The sequence below is a fragment of the Carassius auratus genome, chromosome 46, assembly GCF_003368295.1.
Source record: "Carassius auratus strain Wakin chromosome 46, ASM336829v1, whole genome shotgun sequence".
Classification (NCBI taxonomy): Eukaryota; Metazoa; Chordata; class Actinopteri; order Cypriniformes; family Cyprinidae; genus Carassius; species Carassius auratus.
The window spans coordinates 6456577-6474778 of record NC_039288.1 but is presented as its reverse complement, the minus strand read 5'-3'; the positions used below and the strand labels follow the sequence as shown (position 1 = coordinate 6474778).

At 36.8% G+C, this 18202-nt stretch overlaps 1 protein-coding gene across 1 annotated transcript; it reads right to left on the bottom strand.

Moving 5' to 3' along the window:
• Positions 1 to 3248: 3248 nt before the first annotated feature.
• cnot6a (CCR4-NOT transcription complex, subunit 6a) lies at positions 3249 to 16722 on the bottom strand. The gene is made up of 12 exons (XM_026234480.1): positions 16596 to 16722; positions 14955 to 15076; positions 12418 to 12604; positions 11745 to 11830; positions 10991 to 11092; positions 10645 to 10704; positions 9691 to 9848; positions 9350 to 9504; positions 9077 to 9231; positions 7825 to 8058; positions 7543 to 7745; positions 3249 to 6787 (listed from the first exon to the last, which is right to left on the bottom strand). Exons 2-12 carry the CDS (start codon positions 15064 to 15066, stop codon positions 6575 to 6577), a joined length of 1665 nt encoding a protein of 554 aa, XP_026090265.1. The 5' UTR covers positions 15067 to 15076; positions 16596 to 16722; the 3' UTR covers positions 3249 to 6574.
• Positions 16723 to 18202: the final 1480 nt, after the last annotated feature.

Below are 18202 nucleotides of genomic sequence, written 5' to 3'. Positions count from 1 at the left end.
TCTGAGTTTTTTTTCACAGTTGCGAGTTTATATCTCACCATTCTGACATTTTTTTTCTCACAATTAAGAGTCCATATATCGCAAATCTGACTTTATAACTCACAATTTTGTCTCTGTAACTTCTCCGAAATTGCGAGTTATTAAGTCAGAACTGCAAGATATAAACTCAGAGAAAAAAAAAAAAAAGTCAAAATTCGGAGACTTATGAGTTCATGTCTCGCAATTCTGACTTTAGAACTCGTAACTGAGTGTTATAAAATCAGAATTGCAAGATAGGAATTCGCAATTCGGAGATAAAAAGTTGCAATTACCTTGTTTTATTTTTTATTCAGTGGGAGAAATGGGCTTCCATAGACCTTATTGTCCTCATGAATAAAAAAAAAAAAAAAACTTATAAAATCCCATAGGACAGGGATGAATTAGTCTTCTGGGTTATGAAGTCACGGCTGCAGCACTATATAGCTTTAAATGCTGTATACTCTATAAACTGCACTAGTCATGCCATGTTATGCTGTTTTAGCTTCTTATCCCCTTGCATTCCTCAAGAATTGTGGATATACAACCAAAAATCATTACATAAATTGCACCACATGTATTTGATAACCAGCATGTCTTTGAAGGTCAAATGGCAACATCTGAAATCTGTTGGTAAAATATGAAATCCTAAAATATAAAGATGCACATGTTTTACTGGCAACTCATTCAGAACCTCTGGATTCTTGATTTATTCATTTACGAAACCCACTGAACAATTCATGAGCCTAAGAGGACGAAAAGCAGAGGACCATGAGCTTCCATTTTCCATGGAACAAAATCTATTTTCAGCTATAGACCTGCTGCAAACTCAAGTGTTCAACCATTTTAATTACTTAACCAACCCCAAGCATTAAATGTCTTTTTGAGAAAACAAAATTGTAAACCTAACAATAAAAGTGTATTTTAAAAAAAAATGACAAAATCCTGACTAAATTGAATATTTAATAATAAATATTTAGATAAATTCCACATGACAAAATTATATCTGATAAATTCTATTACAGGTTTAATTAAGCGAGACTTGGATTATTATCTCCTATGTTCAAAGAAGTGTTAACTGCATGTCATTTTGAAAGTGTAATATTGGCCTCAAATCTTTGCTGTTGGTAGAATCATCATAGGACTGCTGATGCATGATGGTTCTTTATCATATCCATTAAATCTATCAGATTGATAGGCCTAATATATGTACGAGTACATTTTTTCCTCAAATAGTGTAAGGGGCCAAAGAAGCAGATGGAGCTTGCGGTGTCATTAAAGTGACAAAACCTGAAGAAATGAGGAATTACAGACCTCCTTGGGATAGACAGGCCCAGGCATGGACATGCATTTGGTTAAAAATTTCTCTGCTGGCAGCGGACCAAATGATTTAAAATGTGGTTTTAGGATCAGCATTAAGGCCCTCGGTGTAAAGTCAAGCATATTCTAAAGTGATCATACCTCAAAAAGTGGCCGCCTTAAGAGATTGTGTCGGAAAAAGTTTTTTTTTTTTTTCTTCTTTTTTTTAAGCAGAGATCATTGCTTTGGGTCATTATAACCAACATATGGACATACAGAGAGAACTAAGAAAGATTCCCTACGGCCCAAACCTTGAAATGAAACTTCAAAACTAATGAAGTCTACCCAAGGATAAACCCAACCTGTAAACAACTTCAGCTTTAAAGCAGCAAAATTACATCGTGGCATTCTAACGGTCTATTGTGGATTGTCTGTGCTGAGAAACACCATCATAAACTGGATCTAACGAATCAATCAATATTCCTGAAGGCCATAATAACAAAAATCAATCAAATCTATCTGTCTATCCATCCATCATGTTTTTCTTTTCTCTCAGTCCATCAAATAGACTCCATCCATCTTTCCGTCTGACTAATACTCTATCTACCGGTCTGTCCGTGAAATAGACTATCGGTCTGTATTCATGTCTATAAATTTAATGTGAAATATTGTCACCCAGGTACTTCTCACAAACAGGTCAAGAAAAGATATTTTGCCATTTTCCATTGTGCATATGGTCATGATTATGAATCTCGGCTTCTCAGCGATACATAATTTGGAGCACTTGGCTGTCTTATTGACAAAGTTTAAACAAATTATGACTGGCATGACTTATTCATCTCAGCGCTGCAGATGTTTGCCGCATTGCTACCCAAGACTGACTGTTTATGCTCCCTGTGATAATCATTTTGCAGGATGGTTTGATTCCATAGCAATTGCATTAAATCACAATGGAACTGTGGGGAAATGTCTATTTACACATTCATACAGACTGTCAATTTGAGGGTTTTGTAGACAATATAATATTTATCTGTCTGGTAAAAATGCACTGTAATCTCACAAACTTTGAAATCTTATAGGGTCATTTCTCTATAGCGTCATGTGGTTGTGATTTATGCATAAAGATTTTTAACAATCAGACAATTCTTGCCAAGCTTATAGATGGGGGGAAAAAAAGAGATGAGTTCATATCTGAGAAGACAATGAAAAAAACCATGATCAGTGCTGTGAAACATGCACTCCATCTGCTGGGTGAACCACTTCAGGACAGACATACAGTAACTAGCAGCCTCGGGGAAAAACAAAGTAGGTTAGGAGGAAACAGCCAAATCATGTCATTTTACCTTCTTATAATCTCAATTTACTGCTTAATACGCAGAGACAACTGTAAATGTCGATTTCCCTTAAAACTGCACAAACAATAACAAGTGTGTGCCATCAAAATACTGCCGTTTACACACCAGAATCTCGACCAATGACATGAGTTTGTGGGCGTGGCTACCTGTTCATTCAAACAATGGCAAATGAGCAGTTAACCGGTTAAAAAGTTTGTAACTTGTGGTACCAAACTCAAGAAATCAACTCAAAAAGGACTTTTGCAGCCTATATGATGTGCATTAACTTTAAAAACAAATCTGAGAATAAACACAGAACACAAAGACTTGAAACAGATATAGAATTTATTTTACCATGAGTAGGAAAAAAAAAATAATACACCGGTGTAAAGGAAACAAGCTGACCCTGTTATAAACACATCACTACTCAGAGAACCAAGAGAACTGGAGAAACAGTGAAATCCGAAACGCCTTGTTTACCATTAGGTCTTTATCCCCAACACTTATTGAATTAAAAACAGCTGCCATTATTTGATTTAATATATATATCTATATTCTTTTCCTATATATATATATATATATATGCAACATTTTTTTTTCTTTTAACATTGTGCAAGTGTTATGCTGGTATTCCATAAATGGTAAACAAGACTTGGTCCAGTGCATTATATAGTGACATTACCTAAATGCTTATTGACTCTCAGCTGATTCAACCAGTCCTGACCATTGAAATACTACCCCTACTGACAGAGAAATGTTGACTATGACACAGGAAAAGGAAACGAAAATAAATTCTATGGTAAAGTCAGAAACATCTGCTCAAGTGGATCTGAAAAGAGGGAAAATGGCCGAGTCATTATTGCCAAGTTGAGCATGTTGACATGATTAGCATTATGCTGTTTTTGCCTGTTGTGCACAAGAAACCACCTGAAACCATTGCCTTTGACCCATAGGAAACAAAAACACCTAAATAAGTTGGTGATGGCAACAATATCTAAACATGCACAATTTAGTTAAAGTGACTTATTCAGAGGTTGTGAAACTGAGGAGTGCACAGAACCGAAGGAGAACAAGAACACTTGCTAATATAAGAGAGGTCTCCATCTCATCTACATTTAAGCATACTTTCTTCTGGAAATCAATAGAAAGAAAACAGGAAAATCTGGAGAGAAATAAAAGTGTCTGCTATGCTTACCACAACCCAAACGTGTTTATACACTTTAAACTAACTGGCTCTCAAACAAAGTGAAATGTCACATAAAGCTCAGGGTCAAAGTCAAAATTGTTTGGTGACAAAATGACAGCACTTTATTTCTCTGTGACACTTTACGATCCCATTGACGCATTTTTTTTCCCTTCTCAAAAAGTATCTTGAAGTGAAGGTTAGCAACAATATAAATCTATAATTCAGTGTGCCAACATTTTTACAAAAAAATTTGGTTTTGTGTATTACAAAACAAAATCAAAATTAAAGAGACAAACTATTAGATATAATACATTAACAATTCAGGTCAAAGAAAGGAAACGTGATACATTATTTATTCACACTTTACAAAAATCTTTTTACTACAACACCATCAGCAATCCAAAACCAGACAAGTTGCTTTCAATTAAAAATAACCAGAAGAAAAACAAAACTGACTGAGATAACGTAAGGAATAAAAAGGGACACCAAAAACAGCAACTATAAGATGGTCCTCCCCAGTTCATCTATTTTCTCTTGCTTGATAAAAGTCATTAAAATGGACTTCTGCCTCAAAGCAAAAGTGGGTTTTCATTTAAAAAAAACGAAAATGCAATGAGTAGCTGCACCAGTGATCTACAATAAGTGCTTGTCAATCCATTCGATTTTAAAAACCTGACAAATTCAATAGGGAGGGGGAAACAGAAAACAAATTGGCTTTGAGAGCATGTGGCAATAAACGACGGTGCCACCGTAGACGATGAAGTTATAAATCAGACCACACTAAATGGTACTCTAGCCTTGCATTTAAAGAAAACAACCAAAAAAAAAAAAAAATTACCATGTATGTTTTCATTAGGTCAGAGAACAGGCTTTACAGTAGTAAATCGAGCTTTACACTTGGCCTCGTGGCAGAATGCATTGGATGGCACGACACATGGAGATAACAGTGATTTAGCAGGAAGTGAAATACAGAACGAGATCCAAAACAAAGAGATACACAAGCAAAATATACGGATAAAGTGAATTGCCTGAGTCGAGAGGAAAAGTGGCAGTAAATAGGGAATTCAAATGAGGAAAAACAAAACAAAAAAACCTTAAGGAGAATGACAGGATTTCTCCAAATCACGAGCGCAGATCGCACAGCAGAAACACTTACTTTACCCGACTTTGTAGACACTCAAAGAAAATTGTTTTTTTAGATTATGATGTCCTTTAGCGAATACAAACCCTGCCCCAACCAACAGAAATGAGGATATTATCTAAGAATGGTGAAGATGTACAGAAAGATTGAGGCTGTTCAGGTGTCCACTGATAGCACTGGCAGTGCGCTTCGAGAAAGAATCAGTGAGGCACACAATGATGCATGTTCTTAAATATCGGAGTGGGTAACAAGACGACGTCACCAAATATCTGCCTCAGTGGAATATTAAAAAAAATAAAAAATAAAAAAGGTACACTGGGAAAAAAAAAAGGGAACCTTTGAAAAAAGTGCAACTTTACACAGCAGAAACCTGAAAACCTTTTTTTTTTTTTTTTTTAACACGCTGGTCTTTTGACTGTTCATTAGGATGAACATCTGAAACGAAAAGAAACTTAACTTCCATTTACAATACAATCATTTTAACCAAATCTAAAAGTGTACAAAAAAAAAAACAGTTTATCAGGAACTTTGCCGTTTGTATACAATCATGTAGATATTTTTTTATTTTAAATAAGAATCTGGAGTGATCTGGAGTCTTGGCTGGGTGAGGCATCTACAGGTCACACTGAGGGTCTAGGAGTGGGATGTGCTCGTCTTTGCCTGTTCTAACATTCTCCGCATCTTAACATGATTTCCGGCTAAACTTCCCCAGCTGCAAAGGCCATTCCAGATAATTCTCTTCCCTGAAATCATTTCTCAGCTGTACGCACCAAAAAGCGAACACCTCATTTCAAGGAGTGCTCTATGGCACATGAAGCTAGACGACTTCATAAGTCGGCCATCACAGGGAGCATAAACGGGCATTCACACTTGGAAAGAAAGGAGAGAGAAAAAAAAAAAAAAAAAGGGTACAATCGCTCTGGCATCCAATAGACTTAATTATAAGACCAACAAGGCCCGGCAGGTGGTGATGGTGGGCCGTGCAAAGCCATCGCTGGTGTACAGCTAGAGGCCTCAGCACCACTGAGTGCAAATATGAGTTCGGCCAGCTCTCTTTACACATTAAAAGCCCTTGTTTAAAGGGTTGTTCCTGGAGTCGGATTATCTGACCTAAGCTGGTGAAATTCATTTTTATTTTTCATCAAATTCAGCTGCATGCTCTAAACTGGCTTTATAGTAGCATGATCAAAATTATGCGCTTCATGATAACTCGCTTGATCGGGACTCCCTGCATGGGTATCAAAGATATTGCCATTTAGTTATTTATAAAAAAGCTTTTTTTTTTCTGTCTTTAGGTAAAACTTACATAATCACTCAGGGCCCTTGGGGTTTTGGAAAGAAAAAGTACAGAATGTTAACTGTGCCCAGAAAACAGAAGGTGGGAAAACAAAAACAACAACAAAAACTGGGTGGGAGATGGTAGACATAAGACTGACATTAATGTCTTTTTCAGTTAAAATCCGTGGGAATAAAAGTTTGCCGTACCCCATCTCCTCTTAAGGGAATCAGATTTATACACAACAGCCCTTGCCTCATTCTCTCTCCACTATGAGAGCAAAAGGAGGTCGGGGCCGGAGCTCCCCCTGCTGGCTCGGAGAACTACCTGCGACCCGGCAGATGAATGCCATTGACAGCAGGCGGATAGGGCAGGAGCAGCTCCAGTTGTGCAAACAGAGAGAAGTGATCAGAGGGGACGTGGGGATGGGGGCAGCCATCGATATTGTTCTCGTGGAGCCAGTGGAGGTCCAAGGGACCCAAAATGCCCAGCACATTAAGCAAAGGTTGAGAGTAGAAGATGTAGTCAATGATGCCCTGAAAAACAGAAAATAAATATTACAATTAATATTTATATAACGAGTGTTATATAAAATGTTATAAGTGTTTAATTACATTTAACATTTTTATCCTCAAAATAAAATGATCATCATCATCATCATGTCGCAAATGTAAAAAGAAATATGGCAAATGGCATACAGTTTTTACATTAAACTCTAGCTTGTTGTCTCTAGACAAATGGCCCCTCAGATTTAAGCAAATGACTAGTAGTGTTAATTTTGTTATAGAAAACGATGATGAAAATTTGACTATGACGAGACAACAAGAACAATAAATGATGAGACCATATCAATGCGCAATTTCGTTGATGAAATAAGATGAGACTGAAATGTATATAAATAAAAGATGGAAACTTTACCAAAAACTTTTTTTTTTTTTGGTCGAAAAGGAAACAATATTGCTGACTACTCTACATGCCTCAGCTAGGCGAGCAATCTGGCTGTATGATTAATAGTAATAATCTTAATCTTATTGCTAAAATGTCAAGTTCCCATGGTCTAAAACTAGACTAAAACGTTGAGACGGTCAACTAAAATTTGACAGACTAAATATGATAAAAACTAACAAGGACATTTAACACAGGACTAAGTGTGTGAGTGAGAAGCTACTACAGCTACACAAAATCAAGTCAGACAATAATAGACACTATACACACACAAAAAAGAAGGGGGGGGGGGGTTAGATAAGTGATCGATTTATATATATATATATATATATATAAAAATACAAACCTTAAAGTCATAGGTGTAGTTGGTGAAAGGCATCAGGCCGTTCTCGTAAGCACTCTTCAGCTTGAAGCCGTGTGTGATCCTGGTGCTGGAGGTGCCGTTCTTGCCGTTGCAGTTAAAGTTGGTCAAGCTGTCAATATATCGCAGGTCTTTGAAGTCCTTGTGGGTGCTGTCCACACCACCTGTGCTCAGGTACTCCACCACACCTGTGTGAGCATGAAAATCTCCATCAGGACTAAATGCAAGAAAGAAAATCTCTCTAAAAACTGATTCTGGCACACATACCCGAGTCAGGCAGAGAGTTGAGGTCAGCACACAGGACGAGAGGGATAGCATTGGTTTCTCCTGAGATGGAGGAGAGCTTGAGACTGCGAGTGGCTTTGTCCACAATGTTCTTCACTTCAGACAGAAACATCATGGTCTGGACAAGCTTCACATCCGAGTACTCGGGGTCCCAGTGCATGTGAGCATTGGCCACAAGGAGGAGCTGTTTCTCCATGCCATGCAGAGGCTTTCCAGCTATGGAGTAGAAAGACACTGCTTAGATATTGCTCTGAGACTTAAGAGTCTCTGCCCAGAAGAAAAAAACAATAAATTCACGAACTTAACTGACTTGAGCTGAACAACACTACTACTGTCTTCAGTTGAGCTGCTCATCTCTGAACTGAACTCATTTTATGATGAATGAAGTTTGCGCAGCTACTGAACCAAAACTGAACTGACTGGAGGTGAAGAATGACACCATTGTCTCGCTACAGCTGCTTTACAGCATCTTGGATTGGTCTCATTCGTGAAGTTTGCATTGTTTAATAATGTGAAGCTGCATGGAATCAATCTCGGTTGAAAAAGTACTATAAAATTAAATGTGACTACCATCGAGATACGCCACGTCGCCACCTTATGGTTTTAGTTAAAGCGTGATAATTGGTATATTTTACTAACTTGTGGCTTTTTTTTTTTTTAAGTATGAAAAATATTTGCTAAAATTACACTTGGTTTTTGTATAAACATCTGCAACGTCATTGCATCAAGCATGCTTTCCGCCCTTTTTGCTAAATGCTGCTGAAAAACTACAGTGATTGGCAGACGTGTCATTTCATAAAACTTTTCTTACGGCGTTTTTACGAAACCTTGCAAGGTATGCGTATCAACCGTTTTATGAAAACAATAAATGTTGCACCTTATCCCCTTAAAAAAAAAAATCACTGTAAACAATGACTTTGTAAAATATAAATTCAGATTAAAAAGTTATAAATGATTATTATTTTATCGTCGTCATTTATCTTACTAGTTTTAAGCCACACACACAACAAAAAGTTCAGTTTGTGCGTTTCACACTATGAAGCAGGCAGATCGATCACATTAACCCAAATAGCACAATAATGAAAAAATATATATATATATATAATAATAAATTTTTTTTTTTTTAGGTACTGGTGATTTTATATTTTCAGTTAATCATACAGATATAGTGTGAAGCCACACCAGGAGGAGTAAAATCCACCAAGAGTGCAAAAAAGGGGAAAAGTAAACGGACCAGACTGCTCCATGATCTCTTTCCGCAGCTCTAGTAGTACAGCCACTCCGATGTTGTCCTTGGTCATCACCCTGTTCAACATGGCCTCTGAACCTTCAGAATTTGCCATAGCCAGCTGGTTGAACTCCACTGTGTGCTTCTGCACCAGACTGAACCTGCTCAACAGAAACAGTGAGGTCAGGATGACGCATGCAAAAAACAACAACATGCTAGGACAACTGTGAACGAAACCACAAAAATTAAAGGCGTGCAGTCTGCCTAAGGTGGACTCACTTCTCCGTTTTATAGAAAATGGCGCAGCCGTCAACATGTTTGCGGTCCGATTCTGACATAGTCCTGGCCCGGGACTTCGGGCTGAAGAATCCTTCGTAACCATGTTCCTTCAGCTCCACCAGGAAATAGCTATAGTACTGCTCCGTCTCCACTTCCTATTGGGCACAGAACAGATTGGTGGTTTTGTTACTGCTGGGTGTAAATGAGACATCACCTGACTGAACAGTTTTGGCATCACTGGCTAATTATGGCACAAAGTTTCCTTAAAGGAGTTTATTCCAGGAAGAAATCCTTTTTAAAGCACAGTTCTTCAGCTTGAATTATGGGAGCGGCTGACAAACCTGCAGGCTGATGATGTCTGCGCTGCAGCTGAGGATCTCCTGCATGATGGACTTCTTCCTGTATTCCCAGTTGAGGGCCCAGGAGGGACAGTAGCCGTAGAGCTGACGTGTGGCGTACTTATCACACAGCACGTTGTAGCACATTACAGAGAAAAGTGCTGGAGTGTGAAGAGAGAGGAAGCAAGACTTCAGTGAGGTTGACAAAAATAGCTATCCATTAAAGATGCCGTTACTTTTATATACAAAAATATTCGATATTTATACTGGATTTTAATCGCACCATAAAAACATTTTTTCATGTGTCATTCATTAGGTATTCTAGAATTGGGCCAATTTTGAAAAAGAGCAGTATTGTACAATAAAAAAATAAAAACATACAAAAATGTAAAAGTTTAATCATTTTCATTTGCTTTTATTTTAAAATATTTATAAACCAATTTACTACAGTTTGATCATTTTATTAAACCAAGGAAAATTTTAACTTACATTAAAATAGACCTTGAAAGAATTTAATTTGATATTTTTTTTATGAATTTAATTGGTAAGACATGCTTTTTATACCTTAAACCATTCAAATAGAACACTGCATTTAGAAAAATAAAAGGTTTTTAATGCTCTTTTCTTGAAGCGAACCAAACTCGGACAGCTAAAATGCATGTGCTTGAATAAAACAGACAGTGCCTGCAGACTATGTCTAATCAAATCTTAGCATTTTGTGGTTAAATTAATAAAATAACACGACCTTATTATAAATTCAGCATTATTCGATTGACTGTGCAGCCCTAGGTCTCTTGAATTAAAACTGCCTTTAAGCAACGCTTTGAGGGTGTCTTGCCCTTTTTTTTTTATATTAGAAAAGAATTCTCTAAATTGCTGCACCTGGGTAAAAGAGAAGTGAAAGATGAAATGGTGCAGGCCTGTGTGACTATGTGAACTGAAGTGAAAGTGTCTCACCTGCTGGCCGTGTCCGGTCAGGCTCCTGCAATGGTATCCATGAGCGAGGTGGTGGCTGTTCTATAGATAATATGGCCAAAAAACAACAACAATGCACTCAGTGAGTGAACCCTTCAATAAAAACTGAGCAATGACTCAATGGAAACAGTCGGACTGCCGCATCGCCATGCAAAAGCATAATTATCTCCACAGTAATTCAGAGAGCATCAAAAGAAAATGTTCAATCAAACAAGTCCATGACTCATTTCATTGCATGAATTTAATCTGCTCTAAAGAGCACGTACAAGAATAGAAGCTTTTCCGTGCTCGCCACACAAGAAGGGCAGCTGTACAAGGGTTGACTCACCACGTTTGGTGCCTGCGAGATTGTCCAGCAGGTAGCTGAGGAGCCGACGTGTCCCATCAGGCTCTTGGTAGAGGTTCAAGATTTCTTGTGCAAGTGGGTTCCCTACAGAACACAACAAAACATGAAACTTGACATGTCATAGAAACAAATAATAACCGGACATCACTGTAAAAATACATTTACATCTAATTTTCTCAAGTTCCATTACTGATCCTAACATAACTTAATTGAAAATCCAAAAGAGGAAAGAAGTCCAAAGAAATCAATATATTATCTAAAATGAATTGTACAATAGGGGAATACATCTGAAATCAAAATGGTTAATATTTTGCCAAACAATAAAATAAAAAAAGGATAAGTTTAACATAGTAATTTTAAACATGATTAAAATACATTTTACATGTACACTAACACACTATAATATTAAAAATAAAAAATAAAGATGCATTACAATTCCTATTCAAGAATGACAAGCTCACTACAGCACAACAAAATAGACAACTAACTAGGCTCACAAAGAAACTAGGCTCACACCCGGAGAAAGGCTCTGCACACATTCTCTGGCCCTTGAGCATTTTTTTTGACCAATATGATTATTATTTTCTGCTACTAATAAGTGTAGTACACTCAGGCTAGTTTAAAACCTTTTACTACTTCTACATTCTAAAACCAGCACACAAACAGCAACAACTTCCATAAAAACCATCTGGGCCTGCAAAACTAAAGTTTAATGGGTTATAAAAGGAAGTAGTACCTTTCAAACCCAACGTTTGTAACTGAAAGAGTTTTCCAAGCTCAAAAGGCAGAACTCGTAACTGGTTGTTATTTAAAAGCAGTTCCCTGTGAAACAAACAGACAAAAGTTTGCATGCCATAAAAACAGTGATAATCATACAGCAATGAGCACAAAACAATACAAGGTGTTTTTAAAAAGATCGACTATTGAACGAAAAGCCAAATGCTAAAAAAAATCTACACGTCATCAGGCCTTTTTGGCATAAAAGCAGCCATGCTGTACAAAACCTATTGTAGCGTGGTGCATTTCAGCTGTTGGATGAAATCCCAACCACTTTCAAAAGGTAGCATTTCAGCTCCTCTCAGAACATGATTTATATCCATACCGAGCAGCACTAATCACACTAGCAGAGAAGTGGTAACATATTTCAACCTGTGACAAATGAAACTGATTCAGAGCTAGCCACTGTGTCCCCCACATATGAGAACGGTGGTGTTATCAGAGTACAGCCTCTGGAGGCAAACATCACTTTTAAAGAATACAGGACCTAATTAAAGCCTGGAGGCCAAACGACTCGTGCACAAGCAAGCATGGGGTTAAAAAGTCTCTGCACGCTACCACAATAGTGTCATTCATCTGCTTTACACCAAAATAAAATCTTTATGGTGGTTTCAAGCCAACTAGCTTCTCACCTGAGAGATACCATGTTGCCTAGCTCGGCGGGCAGGCTCCTGATTTTATTGGACGAGAGGTCCAGGTACACCAAGTTGTGTAGTTTGGCAATGTCGGGCGGGATTCGCGAAAGTGAGTTATCACTGATATGAAGAGCAGTGAGATGGGTAAGGGACCATAATGCTGAACTCAAACTCCTCACTCTTCCTGCAAGGAAAACAGAGCATAAACTGTTAATTGTGTTTAAGCAACACAAACTCAAAATAGACTCAATATGATAAATTTCAAACAAAATATCAACATGAAACAACATTTGCACATTTTGCTTCTGCAAATTAATGTATTTTCTATTAAAATCAAAAAAAAAAAAAAAGTGTAGCACTTGAATTCAGCAGCTTCAAAAGCATCTGAACACATCGCCAATGAAACAAACCTATTTCAAAACTCTAAGGCTGCAACTAATGTTTATTTCTTAGATTAGTCAAATAATCAATTTATTTTCCATATTTTCTGAAACCTTTTCTCTTAAAATACTTCCTTTTTGGTCATACAGATAATAGGAATACATCTTTTGTATCTGTATAGACTCTACGTTTATTTGTGTGCACTCAGAATAACAAGACGTTGTGCTTTTGTAAAATAATGAAAGCAAACAGGATGGGCTTTTTGCCTTCTTGGACTCTGTGAACTTTTGCGCGAAACTCCTTGCCTTATTATGGACATGAAAAATATCTATAGAGAGTGAAACTAAAATTAACCAATTCAAAATTGAAAAATATTCTCAGATTATGTAATCCATACGAAAAACGCATACAGGTGCATCACTACTGTAGAGATGAGTTAGTGTCATCGACTTCATCTTTTAAACCGAAAATAGAAAGCACTAGTATAACAATTTATTAAAACGTTAATGCAGTGTACTTGCTGTTTTTCCACAACACAATCCTTATTATATTTGCTGGAGCGCTGTGGCAAGCCTTTGAGTGCTTATTAGGCTATGTAGGCAATTGAAGGATCATTATGATGATTTGTATGGTTTATTAATAAAAGTGTGACTAATAGTCGACTGATGCTTAAAATAAATGACTACTAGATGCCCACAAAAATATTTAATCAAGGGCAGTCCTAATGCATATTGACTAATTGTTTATGAGAAGCATACATGGGAGGCTGACAATTAACTGAATATATAGCCTACTTGTTTAATTAGTGACACTTAGCCTGCATTTATTTAAATCTGGCTATTAACTTTTTTTTTTTTTTTTATTAAACCCTTTATTTGAATGCGTCAACATAATACTGTGCCCTACGATATTGCTATGAATAAATCTCTGACAGAGACTATCGGCCAATCATTGTGTGCAAAGTATGCTGACATCATCCACACCAACAAGGACAACCCCGCCTTTTCTCTTAGCTCAAGACTTTAGTCTATTCCATAGTAAAAGTTAGTCTCCGCAGCATTGTGAATAGGTTTTAAGAGAAAACTATTAGCTAAACTTTTACTGCTATTTAGGAAAACTCTTAATGGTGAGATAAAATGTTTTGTGAAATCGAGTCCTAATTACCAATTATAATAGTGTCTTTACAGTTACTGCTCTCACAAAGATAACTTAAATTAACAGTTAATTGTAAATTTATTATTGCCATCTAATGTGCACGCTGATGCTCATTCATTCAAGTCTGAAGTACCTTTACGAAAATGACAAATTATTCTCTAATACTTACAGAAAAGGATAAAACCATGAAAACGCTATGGGGGAAAAAAATCTCCAAATATTAAAAAGGGTTACAAAAGCAACTGGCTTTTGCACTTTTTCCACAACAGCTCAGTCTGTGTCCTGCATTTCAAATTTGTCCACAAAAACGTGATTGAATCAAATTTATTTATTCTTTTTTGCAGTTCTACAAAACTAATTTACATTAAAATTATTTTACTACGGTATTTAATCTTGGCTAGACTTAAAAACATGATAGACTTCAACAGCATAAACAAGTGCAAATAGCTTTTTGCCCATTGCTTAACATTATCTTCAACAATCACCTAAGCCAAAAACAAAAGTGGTTAAAGGAGTAATTGGTACATTGATTAATTAGTACTAACATTTTGCATTGGACTAATGAGCACTGAAAGTCACAAAGAAACAATCAGCAACACAGCTTTTCTTCCATATTGTGACAAACATCGGAGCATAATAAAAATAAAAAAAACCTAGGGCAGACACTTGTTTCTATTCATCGGTCGTTTGAATTTTGAGATGCGGGCGTCATGCTCAATTTAACGCAGGTGAACGAGAGCTTGTGGGGTGGGTTTAAGCAGACTAAATGACTGGAGAATTCCTTTATACTTCACCAGAAAGAAGTCTGCCATCTTCACTGGAATATCCAGTTATGCCGTTTTGATTAAAAACAATGAGGTCAAAAAATAAAAATAAAGAAGATTAATGGTTCGCAATAAGATCTATAACATTCATACAATATAAATTTTAAAAATCCCATGGATTTTATTTTCATCTCACTGTGACATCATGACCCCCTCTGAGAGCCCAAACATTACCAACAATCTCCAGCTCTGCCCAGTATGACTTCTTCCCGTTGGCCGCCTCCTCACTGGACATTATTGTGTACATCCTTCTTGGGTCAGGCGGATCATATTTTTCCTTGGGCATCCCGGTAATACTGAAACAAACAATCACTTTCACTACAGAACAATATAACAGGAAATGTATAGAACTTTACACACACGAAGCGGTTTTATACGACAGGAAACAGTGGCCGCAAATGTGCAAAGAACAGGTGGGCTGCCTAGTAAACAAAAATAACTAAAATGCATAAACACATTGAAACTTGTCTGAGAGTGTAAGGGAGCAGGAGAGAGAACACGCAAAAGCAATTCCAGGATCAATGGCTGAGGGGATTTTTCCATTGCGTATGACAAAAAGATACTTGCGCTCAACGTCAACACGCTTCTCAAATTTGCATAAAGCTGATTTCAGTTAAAACGCACCATAAGAGTTTAAAACCATAAATGAAAAAAAAAATTAGAAGTAACGTTATTTTTTTCCAAGAAAAAAAAAGAGAAAACGGGAAATGCATCAGATCTTGTGACAAAGTTTTGTAAGAAGTTACCAACTAACATTAGCGGTAGTAAATCTTTCAACGTTCTTGAGCGAGCATCTTGCACATAAGGCAAAGGGTGAATCTATCGAAACAGATCTAATTTAAAGCCACGTTTGAAAGAGTAAAACTGAGTCGTGGCACAGACAGAAAAGCGGTTCATGTTACTAATCTCAGGAAACAAAGGTGTAGCTTAAGTCCTTACTGAACTCCAAATCAAGGTGCAAGTATATAGCCTAACCATTACATAACTGCAGTGTTAATCGCCAACTAAACCGTTAACCACTGGGCCAGATGCGGTTCGTTTTTGGGTCTTTCGTCATCGCTGTGCAACGGAACCCAAACAAAAACACCACCACCTCGTGTTGATTTCCCAGAGCTAACTTAGGGCTGCTAGCCACGCGAGTGAAATAAACTGAAAAAAACTGCAACTTGCAAGGCGCCTTAATGGGTCAATTAAGAACACGTAACGTAAATTAGGAAATGAATTGGCTTTAGATCGTAATATGTACTTGCCACAGATTTGCTGTCTAACTGCTGAAGTGAATTAGTTTGATCGGACCCCCTATAATGTGAGCGTTATCCGTTTAACGTTTCTGGTGGGAACCCTCTAGATGAACTGGGAGTTACTTTTAAGCGAACTTCTGCTATATTAATCGACCGGAAACATCAAACGTAAATTTTACGTAAAAAACGTTTAACGATGTAAAAAAAGAAACATAAGATAGCATATATGTTAGCATATGTAGCTTTCCTACGGACACAGCAGGCTGCTTACATAACCAAGAACATAGATCTCAACATTCAACGTCGATTGGTTGCTAATTTCATCAAATATCATAGTTATTAAAGCGCCCACGCGCGCATCTAATAAAAATGTTAAGATCACATTCTTATTGATACATCATTTCCCCTCTATTCAGATTGAGCAAATTAGCTCATGGGCTAACTGGCTAACATGAGATTATACATTTACAAAACTAGACCAACACCAAACAAAGCAATGTGAAAGAAAATATATTCCGTTGCTCACATACTTCTAGATAGATTTGAAAAGGCCTTAAACCACTATTAGATTTACCTGTAAGCTCATACCAGTTCACAGAGACGAGTGCGCGTTTCCTTTGTTTCTGATCCGCTGCTCTTTCTTACTGAAGGCAAACAAGCATCATGGCGGCCGTGAGAGTTTCTGGGAGCGATAAGAAGCGCCCACCTCATTGGCTGTCCCTGAAACGAGCGATCTGATTGGTCTGCTTGTTAGCTCGACGCCTCCACACTGTTTACGCCAGCGAAGCAGGCCAAAAATGGGAGTCACAAAAAATAGGTCAATTTTGCGCATGTTGAAAATCATACGACATGCACTTCCCAATAGATTATATCAACCACATAGAATAATATGTGAAGAAACTGTACTTTCAGTTTGCTCTTGGAATGTTCAAGCAATACGTCTTTAAAGCCTTTCATGTTTCCATTAAAATAAAAAAAATAAAAATAAAAAATGTTATAACTGAAATTAGTTTATGACTTACAGTACATTTGACTAGACACTGGATGGCATCATAGAGCTTTATGCTCACATCTGGGCTCTGTTCAAAATTGAATACGGGCTAAGTGAATACCTCGTACTGTATACTGTATATTCATTCATTCATTCATTCATTTTAAGTAGCCTAGCTGAAACACTAGACTAGACTATAAAAAAACAGACTAGTATATACCGTAGCTATTCTATGGATATACAACATTTGCATTGCTTTTGTCCTTAGACTATTGATTGTGGTATAATATTGAAATTTAGTAAAATTACAGTTTATTTGATGTTTTTATGATGTTTTTCAAGTTGTGGTGTGAATTGGATTGTTTTCATATTAACATATATTTACAACACTTACATAAAAAATGACATATTGATATTAAAATAACTACAGGTTTGCCAGAAGCATATTTTTGCGCATTAATGACTATCAAGCACACACCTAACTGACTCGCGTAAAGTATATGTGCTAATGAATTTACATAATATCTGATTTGGCACTGACATGCAAAAGGAATACAGCCTTTTCAATAAAATGTGCTTGAAATGTGGGATGTAAAGATTCGGTGACAACACTGACACTGTCAAGTGCTAATCCTGCCATAAGCACAAACACACTCCCACCCGCTGAGGGCTATATATAGTTTCATCCCTGACATCTTCCACATGATGATACACGTAACCAGGGTTAAACCTTTCATGATAGAACATCAGTAGGTCTGAGACCTTGAGGTCCTGCTGAGGCCTGAAAGACACCTTGATGTTATAGGCTACATACATTTTGTTTACAGAAATCACATTCAGGCTATTAAATATAACAAAGCATTCAAAACAAAATTAATATGCAATCATTACCCCCATGATTCAATAGTTTTAAATAAATCAAACATCTTAAAATATATTCTAAGATTAAAGTCTTTTCTGGTTTATTCATACATACATTACACCATTTTTGTCTGAAAGACTAATTTCAAACTTATAGCTGGAAATCAAGCACATAATTTGGTTCAAGTGATGTAAAGTGACGAGTAAAAAAATGTATAGCCTGAATGCACTCTAAGTCACTTTGGATTGAAAGTCTGAGGGGAAATCAAATCTTAACACAATAAGGTTAATAAAAAATATATATCAAATGTAAATGCTGAAGACATGAT